The sequence below is a fragment of the Lottia gigantea genome (assembly GCF_000327385.1).
Source record: "Lottia gigantea unplaced genomic scaffold LOTGIsca_117, whole genome shotgun sequence".
In the NCBI taxonomy this organism is placed as follows: domain Eukaryota; kingdom Metazoa; phylum Mollusca; class Gastropoda; family Lottiidae; genus Lottia; species Lottia gigantea.
Window position 1 is genome coordinate 356,311 of NW_008707167.1, and position 11,031 is coordinate 367,341.

The 11,031-nt window shown below is 33.4% G+C and overlaps 4 protein-coding genes across 4 annotated transcripts; 1 reads left to right on the forward strand and 3 right to left on the reverse strand.

Annotated features, from left to right (window-relative positions):
* Window positions 1-371: 371 nt before the first annotated feature.
* LOTGIDRAFT_171599 (hypothetical protein) lies at window positions 372-1,658 on the reverse strand (the record flags this gene model as incomplete). Its single annotated transcript, XM_009047803.1, has 2 exons — window positions 372-1,042; window positions 1,172-1,658. 2 exons carry the CDS (start codon window positions 1,656-1,658, stop codon window positions 372-374), a joined length of 1,158 nt encoding a protein of 385 aa, XP_009046051.1.
* A 740-nt stretch (window positions 1,659-2,398) lies between these two features.
* LOTGIDRAFT_171600 (hypothetical protein) lies at window positions 2,399-2,743 on the reverse strand (the record flags this gene model as incomplete). Its single annotated transcript, XM_009047804.1, has 1 exon — window positions 2,399-2,743. One exon carries the CDS (start codon window positions 2,741-2,743, stop codon window positions 2,399-2,401), a length of 345 nt encoding a protein of 114 aa, XP_009046052.1.
* Window positions 2,744-5,412: 2,669 nt separating this feature from the next.
* LOTGIDRAFT_171601 (hypothetical protein) lies at window positions 5,413-6,600 on the forward strand (the record flags this gene model as incomplete). Its single annotated transcript, XM_009047805.1, has 2 exons — window positions 5,413-5,530; window positions 6,236-6,600. The coding sequence occupies 2 exons, from the start codon at window positions 5,413-5,415 to the stop codon at window positions 6,598-6,600; spliced, it is 483 nt and encodes a 160-aa protein (XP_009046053.1).
* Window positions 6,601-7,273: 673 nt separating this feature from the next.
* Window positions 7,274-8,300, reverse strand: LOTGIDRAFT_171602 (hypothetical protein; the record flags this gene model as incomplete). The annotated part of the gene is made up of 3 exons (XM_009047806.1): window positions 7,274-7,466; window positions 7,648-7,871; window positions 8,184-8,300. 3 exons carry the CDS (start codon window positions 8,298-8,300, stop codon window positions 7,274-7,276), a joined length of 534 nt encoding a protein of 177 aa, XP_009046054.1.
* Between the last annotated feature and the right edge of the window lie 2,731 nt (window positions 8,301-11,031).

The window sequence follows — 11,031 nt, forward strand, 5'->3', positions numbered from 1 at the left end:
ATCAATGAATTTTCTACGTTGAAATCAACTTGACAATTATTTCTTAATATCAATTTTATTTTGTTTAGATTCAAATTACCTTCGAATTCAATATTGTTTTTACCATTGACGCTTCCTGCGTATTCAGATAAGTATTCGTTAATGGCTATGTATTCGTAGCTTCCTGGTAGTAAACGTATGGTTTTGAACGTAACTCCATTATCTGTTGATATTTTTATTTGGTTATTTTTTTCGTTGATATTTCTAATGGAATTGTAAACAGAGAAATACTTTAATCCCAATTCATATTCTTGATTGCGATGAGTTCGTACTCATAGTCTAGAGACAATTTAATGTCTGATTTATTCGAGGTGATGACGAATAGTTGTTCTTTATTTGACATTTTTTATTACGCTTTTATAATCATTTTTATCTATGATACCTTTCTCTAGGAGTCTTTTTAATATACAATTCACTTCATTAAATTGTCTGTGCGATCGATGTCCTTCCTTCATTGCCGCTAATATTACTCGTAATCTATTAAGTAGTTCCTCGTTGTTGTCGGATAAAAACGTTATACCTTGTCCAGATACCATATCTTCGAATTCGTCTATTTCTTGTGTGATTGAATTGTTGTCTTCAGCATAATTATCTTCTTCAATTACTCTTTTATATAGTTTAACTACGCAGTCGTCAAACACTACTAAGCTCTTTCGCTCGCTATCAATTTTAGACAAATCTAGATCATTAACATTTTTCTTAAGAAAAACTTTTATATCCGTTGGTTTCTTTCCTTCGATGTAGTTATCTATGAAATCTTTTATTTCCACTTCTTCTTCGTTTTCTTCGTAATATTGAAATAGGTCTTGAACATCTTTCTTTGGTAAATATTCTAAAGCTTTGGGGAATTGATAATACGATTGTTCTGGTGTTGTTGTGTAGATATACAGAGAATCGAAATCTAAAAGGTTTGGTGTTGTCAACATGTTAAAAGTGAGATGAGTTTTCCCAGAACCGGAACTACCGCATATACACATGAGCATTGGGTTATTAGGAAATATTTCTGAATGATTAAATTTTTTTGCCCATTTTTTATTATTTCAATTTGTTCCAAAAATAACTCCTTCTCCTTTATACTTCGAAAGATATATTCCTTCTTCAGTGTGTATATTTTTTAAAAATATTCCATTACCCTTATGTTTGACTTTGATTTCCCCTGTGTCAATACTATCTACTAATTTATTTAATCCTTGTTTAACAGTTTTCTTGGTTTCTTCACTAAATCTTTTTCCAAATTCTTTCATTGTGCCTATCATTTCTCCCACTCCTGAACCTTTGGCCAACTTTTCCATTTTTAAATTATGTCTACGTTCTTCAGCGGCTTTAGCACCAGCTGCTTTCTTTGCGTTAACAGCTTTGACTCCATCAGCTGTAACACCAGCGACTGTAGCCGCCGCGGTAATACCAGCAAATATTAAAGGTAAGGAAAATATAAATCCACCTTTTTTTACATTTGTATCAATTCTTTCTAAATCTATATCGTCTCTGACTTTACAATATTTGTATTTATCAATAAGTTTTTTAGTTATGTTGATTTTTTTACCGTTGAAAGTTATTACAGTTGGGGAATCTGTTTCAACAGCTTCTATTATTTTCATAACTAAAGTTTCTGGTTTCATTTTTAAGGGTGTATTTTTTACTCAATTCTTATCATTCTTCTATCTGCTATTTTAATTAAATGTTTTGCTTTTTCCAATAATAAACAATAACCTGTTACATCTCCTTGTGTTTTTTCAATATGAATATTTATGTTCACTCCTGTTTTGAAAAGATCTTCTTGGTGAGCTGATAGATCAAAACAGAAGATTGGATGATTAAGTGCAAAATCTACATATTCAAACTGAGGTAGATTTCCGAATAATTCACACATATTTTTATAGTTTCTATACAATTCATTATAATCCTTTGTGGTTGGATTAATTGTTAAAGGTTGGTTAGGATAATTATCGTCGTTTAATCTTACTTGAACTTTATGGATTAAAGGATCTTGAGTTTGGTTCATTGCTACTCTAAAGACATTATTGTTATTCGTTTGAGAATCTGGTAAGTTCTTGAAACCAACTATTAAATATCTTGCTAGTTTAATAGTGTTAGTGATTGGCCATGTGGTGGATTCTCCAGTTAAAGTCATGCTACCTACAGTGTTACGATAAAGAAAAGCTATTTCAATATCTTTAGTTAACGAGTTGAATATTCTCGTTTCTACTTCAATTGATGGTGTTATTACGGGTATGAAAAGTTGGAGATTCGTTATTTCTAATTTTGCATCTGAACCATTCTCTACAAAGAATATCTTATCGTCGTTTATTTCTCTTTGTAGATGAATTTTATATGGTAAGCCTATGGAAACTTTTCTATGTTAAAACAGACCGAATAAAGGATATAATTTCCAATTTACGTAATTACCCCACCTATTATTCTCAACAACATTATTATACTGAAGTAATCGTTTTTCGAATCCATGATTAACTGCTCGTCCTACTCTTTCTATCGTATTTCGAGCAACAACTCTCACTCTAGCTAAATCGGCATCATTTGCACGATTTCTTACCGGTTCCTTTAAAATACTTCCATCACCAACATCAGGTATCCAACCTGAGACTGAATCGAAATCTTTAGGATATAAAACTGTTTTCAACATTGTGTCGAATCCCCCAGGGTGTTTGATTGTTTCTATCGGATTTGAACCAGCTTCCAAAACCATATCGCTAAATAAAGATGGAAAGAAATTGTTTTCTAACGTTGTATTAGTTTGTGGAACACGATTTTAATTGGGAGTTCCATCTTTTATTTTGAAATTGCATCTGAAATAAGCATCGGAAAGAAGCAACCAATTCGATAATGAATTTATTTCGAAGGTAATTCTACCACCATCATTCAATTGGGATTTAGAACCAACAGTCGGTGAGATGATAATATAATCCTCTTTTTTCTTGTTAAATGAATAACGAATTGGATCGTATAATCTAAAGATTGGATTTAGTATTTTATTTGCCATTTTTAAGGTTTAAAATTTGAGTAGAAAATTTAAAAAAAAAAATTATTTTAATATGCTTTTTTGATGGAATGTAGGAAATTGATTGAAGGTGTTTTTTGGTGTATGAAATGAAGGGTGATTAGGGTGTAAGTATCTATAGGGGGTTTAGGTCTTTAAATGTAAGAATTTATGAAATGTAGGGAATTTAGGTCTTTTGCTGTAAGAATTTATGAAATGTAGGGAATTTAGGTCTTTTTTGGGAGCTTTCATATTGGTCGCATTTTCCCCATGAAATGAAATGGAATGGGGATTCCCCCTATGCGACCAATATGAAAGCTCTAACAGATAAACTTGTTATCTCTTAAATCAAATCTATATTCAAGGTAGGTAACAGATAGACTTGTTATCTCTAAAATCAGATCTATATTCAAGGTAGGTAACAGATAGACTTGTTATCTCTAAAATCAGATCTATATTCAAGGTAGGTAACATATAAACTTGTTATCTCTAAAATTAGATCTATATTCAAGGTAAGTAACAGATAAACTTGTTATCTCTAACATCAGATCTATATTCAAGGTAGATAACAGATAAACTTGTTATCTCTAAAATCAGATCTATATTCAAGGTAGATAACAGATAAACTTGTTATCTCTAACATCAGATCTATATTCAAGGTAGATAACAGATAAACTTGTCATCTCTAAAATCAGATCTATATTCAAGGTAGGTAACAGATAAACTTGTTATCTCTAAAATCAGATCTATATTCAAGGTAGATAACAGATAAACTTGTCATCTCTAAAATCAGATCTATATTCAAGGTAGATAACAGATAAACTTGTTATCTCTAAAATCAGATCCATATTCAAGGTAACAGATAAACTTGTTATCTCTAAAATCAGATCTATATTCAAGGTAGGTAACAGATAAACTTGTCATCTCTAAAATCAGATCTATATTCAAGGTAGATAACATATAAACTTGTTATCTCTAAAATCAGATCTTTATTCAAGGTAGATAACAGATAAACTTGTTATCTCTAAAATCAGATCTATATTCAAGGTAGGTAAGAGAAAAACTTGTTATCTCTAAAATCAGATCTTTATTCAAGGTAGATAACAGATAAACTTGTAATCTCTAAAATCAGATCTACATCCAAGGTAGGTAACAGAAAAACTTGTTATCTCTAAAATCAGATCTATATTCAAGGTAGATAACAGATAAACTTGTTATCTCTAAAATCAGATCTATATTCAAGGTAGGTAAGAGAAAAACTTGTTATCTCTAAAATCAGATCTATATTCAAGGTAGGTAACAGATAGACTTGTTATCTCTAAAATCAGATCTTTATTCAAGATAGGTAACAGATAAACTTGTTATCTCTAAAATCAGATCTATATTCAAGGTAGGTAACAGATAAACTTGTTATCTCTAAAATCAGATCTATAGTCAAGGTAGGTAACAGATAAACTTGTTATCTCTAAGCTGTAACTTATATTGGCACAATTTATTATTTATGATATTTCTTTTGTTTTTTTTTTCCATTTCTTTAATGAAAGTAAATTTATCAACAGAATATAATATTAAGCAATCTGTGGCCAAAATATTGGCGTTTCTCTTCTATCAAATCTAAACAAGCATTTTAGTACCATTGATCAGATTATTAAAGGTATTGTAAAAAGGTAAAAAGGACACTAATACTATCAATTTGAACTATTCAGACGTCTGTAGTTCCTGCAATTCCAGTTGGCAAGGGTGGGCGATTCTGTGCAGGGTTGGTGACTCTTGACAGGGTGGGTGACTCTTGACAGGGTGGGTGACTCTTGGCAGGGTGGGTGTCTCTTGGCAGGGTGGGTGTCTCTTGGCAATATGGGTGACTCTTATCAGGGGAGCCATTCGGGCACAGGCATCTTTTCTATCAATAGTTGTCTCTCTCTATAATAGTATACGGAGAAGAGAGTGGCTAACGCTATAGTTTACGCCCATCGTTCCACTGTATCTACTTTCGGTCTAAAATTGAGATTTTTTTTAATTACAATCCGTTGTGTGGTTCTCTGGCAATGAAAAAGTCCATTCAGAGTCGTTGTGTGGCAGTTGTCAACGGACATGCTGGCCAACACGCTACTGACCTTGAGTGGGCGGTACCAAGTGAAGTTAGTTCAGTATCTTTCCGTCTCCGGCTTCTCATACGCATATATATTTTATATCAACACTGATGTGCGGTTTTCCTTCAAAAATTTAACGTGTCAATTTAGACAGTTTTTAGTCATTTTTACCAAAACCCAGAGTGAGCCACTTTAACGATTAATTCTAGTTTGCCACGTTTCTCTTCTCTTCTATATAAACCCATACAAACTTACCTTCTCTACTCACAACTCTATCAAGAAGACAAAATGACTGTCATTTCTAATTTGATGTTGGTAATTGTTTTACTGTGTGTTGTTTCTTTACACGTTGCCAGCCCTAAACCTCATTCACGTACCCGAAAGTCTGCTGATGGAGAAAAAGAAGGTAAGCCGCATCTTTGGACTGGGAAGATATTGTACTGTTCTCTTGACTGTTCTCTGTTGACTCCGTCACACCGGAAAGACGTTCTCACTGCGCTGTCGCTACGATTGGAAATTAGAACAAAGCGTGTTAAGGTCGCCATTAGTGTTGTTTAAGCGTGTAGGACACACCAGACATCGTGCAATTGTCGCCACTATTCGCAAGTCACGGCCAAATACTGTGATCTGCTCTGGATTGTCTTGTGAACGTCATAGGATCGCGAATGTTGTTAGACAGGCGTTGAAACTTCGCGTAGACGCTGCTAAAACGTTACATCGCAATACGATTGCAGTATCGCGGTATGAGGTGACTGTTTCTAAATTTGAAAGTACATTTCCTGTTGCCGTAAGATCCCAAATTTGAGTAATAATTGAGGGTACTCGAGGACCATGAGTATGTGAGAGACTTTTCTGGCACTCTTTCAAAAACGTGTTATTCTAACCATGATCTTAACTAGTACAACATCCTCACAATGGTCAGGGTATTGCGAACATCGTCTTATTCCTTGACTACAATAGCCACCTTTCTTGTTCGCAATAGTTTGACATTGTGAAGATGAGGGTACTATTAAAGATGGGGAACGACAGTAGTAAAAACACACAAGATAAAACATCTAGAGTGTAATCTTTGAGTATAACAAATTATATGTGAATATGGTATTTATTTCAGATTGTTATAACATTACAAAAGACAAATGGTTGAATTATCAGATTTTGAAACTAAGTGCTGTTGAAACCGAAGATGGATGCAAACCATTATGTGAGAAGAACAAATGTGTCAAATTTTGGACAAACAGATTTGATATTGGTAATGGCATAACATACGGCTGTGTTCTGCAACTAAAACCAAGTATCTTTGTGGCAGAAGATATGAACGTGGAGGAGTGTAAAAAGAAATGTGCGGCGATGAAGGAATGTAAAACACTTATGAATAATAGAAGGTCCTGTTATTTGTATGACATTGAATACAGTAATATACCTGCTGATAAATTTAGCCAGAAAACTGATTGGATAGTAGCACAGAAAACTTGTTAGAGCTATAGGAATATTGAGATATGACCAAACCCTTAAACACCTTACCCTACACTCTCTATATTATACCAGTAGTGACAGTTTAATAAGTTTTCAAACTGTAACTAAAATTGGCATATTTTATTATTTCTGATATTATCTTTGTTTCTACTGTTTTCTATTTCTTATTGTAGACACACTAGGTGTCGTATTTTCCTTCTAAAGTCTTGTATGTAGTTAAAATTGAGCTTGTAATATTAATCTAATAAATTTCTTTTTGCGTGAAGATTTTTATCTATTGTAAAATATAGAAATCAATTTTACGTACATAAAAGGATCACTTTAATAACGAGGTCGTACAAAGGGATCACTTTAATAACGAGGTCGTGTAAAGGGTCCACTTTAATAACGAGGTCGAGGTCGTATAAAGGGTTGACTTTAATAACGAGGTCGAGGTCGCATAAAGGGTTGACTTTAATAACGAGGTCGTATAAAGGGTTAACTTTGATAACGAGGTCGTATAATGGATCACTTTAATAACGAGGTCGGATAAATGGTTAACTTTAATAATGAGGTCGTATAAAGTGTTCACTTTAATAACGAGGTCGTATAAAGGGTTCACTTTAATAACGAGGTCGTATAAAGGGTTCACTTTAATAACGAGGTCGTATAAATGGTTCACTTTGATAACGAGGTCCTACAAAGATTTCACTTTCATAACGAGGTCGTATAAAGGGTTCACTTTAATAACGAGGTCGTATAAAGATTTCACTTTAATAACGAGGTCGTATAAAGATTTCACTTTAATAACGAGGTCGTATAAAGGGTTCACTTTAATAACGAGGTCGTATAAAAGGTTAACTTTAATAACGAGGTCGTATAATGGATCACTTTAATAACGAGGTTGGATAAATGGTTAACTTTAATAATGAGGTCGTAAAAAGGGTTCACTTTAATAACAAGGTCGTATAAAGGGTTCACTTTAATAACGAGGTCGTATAAAGGGTTCACTTTAATAACGAGGTCGTATAAATGGTTCACTTTAATAATGAGGTCGTATAAAGGGTTCACTTTAATAACGAGGTCGTATAATGGATCACTTTAATAACGAGGTCGTATAAAGGGTTCACTTTAATAACGAGGTCGTATAAAGGGTTCACTTTAATAACGAGGTCGTATAAAGGGTTCACTTTAATAACGAGGTCGTATAAATGGTTCACTTTAATAACGAGGTCGTATAAAGGGTTCACTTTAATAACGAGGTCGGATAAATAAAAGAGCTTCTCAATACCACTCTGAAATATACACAGGTTAAATACCATCAAGATCAGTCCATGCCCTCAAATCTGCGCTCATTGCCGACATTTGCTTTGTTTCAACTTCAACTCCATCTCTGGCTATTGACAATGCTGAAGACTTGTTAGCTACTAAACTTAAGACCGAAGTATACTTGCTTAGCATTTTTGGAGAGTTCCAACCAACATGTCTGCAAATATTTTCGTCCCACACACCTAACAGTTTCAACGTCATTGTGCATGCACCTCTCGCCCCGTGTGCAGTTTCCCCTTCTAACAAACCAGCTGTTGTCACGGGATGTTAAGAATTACGTCATTGTAGAACCATTTTTGGCATGAGACAATTCCCGCTCTTTTATCAAATTTGCATAACCAAATTGGGAGGTGCGCGATCCAATGAGCCTTTGTTTCTGTTTTGGTAGTCGCCATTGTGAATTTTTTTGAAGATAACCATTTATATTTTGTGAAGAAATTTTGTAATCTGTTGAAGTTGTATGTTTGAAGAGAGCTGATTTAAGCGCCATTAATTGTAAGAATGATCTTAATATTGTTATCTAAACTTTAAAGTAGGATTCATTCCTTTCTTAAGAATAACTGTTATATTCCATTAGATATTGGACAGGTATTTTTTGTGCCATCACGAGAGCTGAGTAAATGATTTACTACAGTATCAGTTTTTGCACCTTTCGAAATTATAAGTAAGGGAAGTAACCGAAAATAAGAATAGTCTTGCTGAAGATTTATAACTAATACTACAAATGTTTTCATATGTTTACATTTAGTTAAATATTTGTAACTTTTTATCTTTTTAGTGAATCACTTCGCCACTTCCTACACTTCGATATATTATACAGAAAAAAACAAAGGCTTAGTTTGTTTGCTTGTAACCATTGCTAAATGCCGCTCTATCTTCGTGGCTTCTGAATGGCGTTTTATAAACAAAGATGCCATAGGGTTTCCGATTGCAAGTTGTTCATTCCATACAGATCCCGTCCTCTATCCCTAAAAATAACCCTTAACTGTCCAATCAAACTGTCTAGGGAAGACGCTGCTCGACGCAATGGGCAACTACATTCCCTAGTCGAGGAAGAGCCCTTACGCGAACACTCCTTTTCATATACGCGAGTCTTACAACCCTTGTCTTTATAGATCAACAATTCTCTTATAGTGTAGATTGATACAGAAGCGATGGTTTGTTATGGACACATATTGGCTAAAAATGACTGGAGTTCAACTTCTAACTTGTCCTTCTGAATATTATATTTTTTACATCCGGTCAATTCGTCTAACTTTATTATTCTTCTCTTAAATTCCTCTCTATTCAGAGCATCTGACACCTACAATATAGACATTACCCAAAGATAAAGATTAACGCTATCTGTTTAATTATTCTATTTTCTAATTATTTTATTTTCTATATTTTAATTTTTCTTAATTTTAATAATCATTATTTTTTTTTTGTAATTATCATTATTTATGACCGAATACAGCAGCCCTACAGAAGAAAGTTCATATGTCTATGACTGTAGTTAAAAACATTTTCAAATCAAAACTATTTTCTTTTTTCAATCACAAACTCAAACCAACACTATAAACTATCTGATTTACTGCCAATTTTCTTTCGCTATCACCTTACCTCGACCAACTTTATTTACCAATCATCCTCTTAGAATGAAAAACCACCCCCTATCTATAACCTAATATACTACTCTTTTGCCTGCGGCGCCCCCAAAATTATTGGATAAAAATGTCAATGATAATTGCTCAAACTCCTAAAACTTATTTCGGTTCTGACATTCAAAAATCATTAGGTTCTCTTCCTGGATTTCCATGGGCAAAATACCCTGGAGAAAAACGTCTTCCGGTCATAATTATACTGGTCCAGGTACAAGGTTAGATCTACGATTAGACCAAAACGATAAACCCAAACCAGGTAAAGAACCAGTCAATAGGGTTGACGCCGCTGCGCCTAAACACGATATACTATACAGAAACAAAGACATAACATCTAGACACGAAGCAGATAAACAAATGATAATCGAACTTGAAAATATCCCAAATCCAACTTTCAAAGAGAGAATTCAAAGAGCAATAATCATTAAACTCTTGAAAGCAAAGATGAAAATGGGTATGGAAATAGCAGATGAAATACACAAAGAATTTAGAAAAACATTTTTTAACTGATTAATGGGAGGTAACACTTTTTTTTGTCAAAATAAAATACCAATCAGTTTATACACAGTTAGTTTTCTAGAGTATTATTGATTTAATAATCAGTCGTCTAGGCTATTGTTGACTGGATATACGTCACTAAGTAACAGAAGATTATATTAACATATAACATTCCGCCCATGCCACATCGGCATAGACAGACCAAACTCTCAACTATTAACACTGTCTCAATTTTGTTACGTTGGAAGATTAGGAATTTAATCATACAAAATCAAGGTATGTTCTTTGTTTAATTCAATCATAAGACGAGAGGGTGGAATTAAGATTATTCGTTGTTTTTTAAAATATCAATTTTGTTTTATTCCAGACACAAGTTTAATAGATGCCAACATTTCATATCACGAAGAATATTTAAACCATCACAGGCAGTGGGGGATACAAAGAGGTCAAGAATTTTGCCAAACTCTATGACAAATATCCGAGGTTTCAAAATTGTTGATACAGATGTCGAAAATAGAACAAGTGGTGAAGAACAAGCGTTTCGGAAAAGGATATAATTTATGTGACGTATATCTAACGATTCTATAGGAGCGGTCATGACCCTTGACCCTTGAACTATGACGGCCAATAGTGTAAGAGGGGAGATAACTATGAAGTATATCTAGCGATTCTATAGGAGTGGTCGTGAGGTGAACATTACCAATCCTAGTAGAAGTGTATAACAATATACATGTAATTATTTATGTTTTAAATTTCCTTGTATTTATTAAAACTTACTTTGGTTTTTTGTTATTCTTCCTGCATTTCCATGGGGGTAAATAGTTTCAAATAATAGGGTAAAACCTATCTTTAAAAATGCAGAGGCCACAGCTGGTGGAACAATATACATGTAATTATTTATGTTTTAAATTTCCTTGTATTTATTAAAACTTACTTTGGTTTTTTGTTATTCTTCCTGCATTTCCATGGGGGTAAATAGTTTCAAATA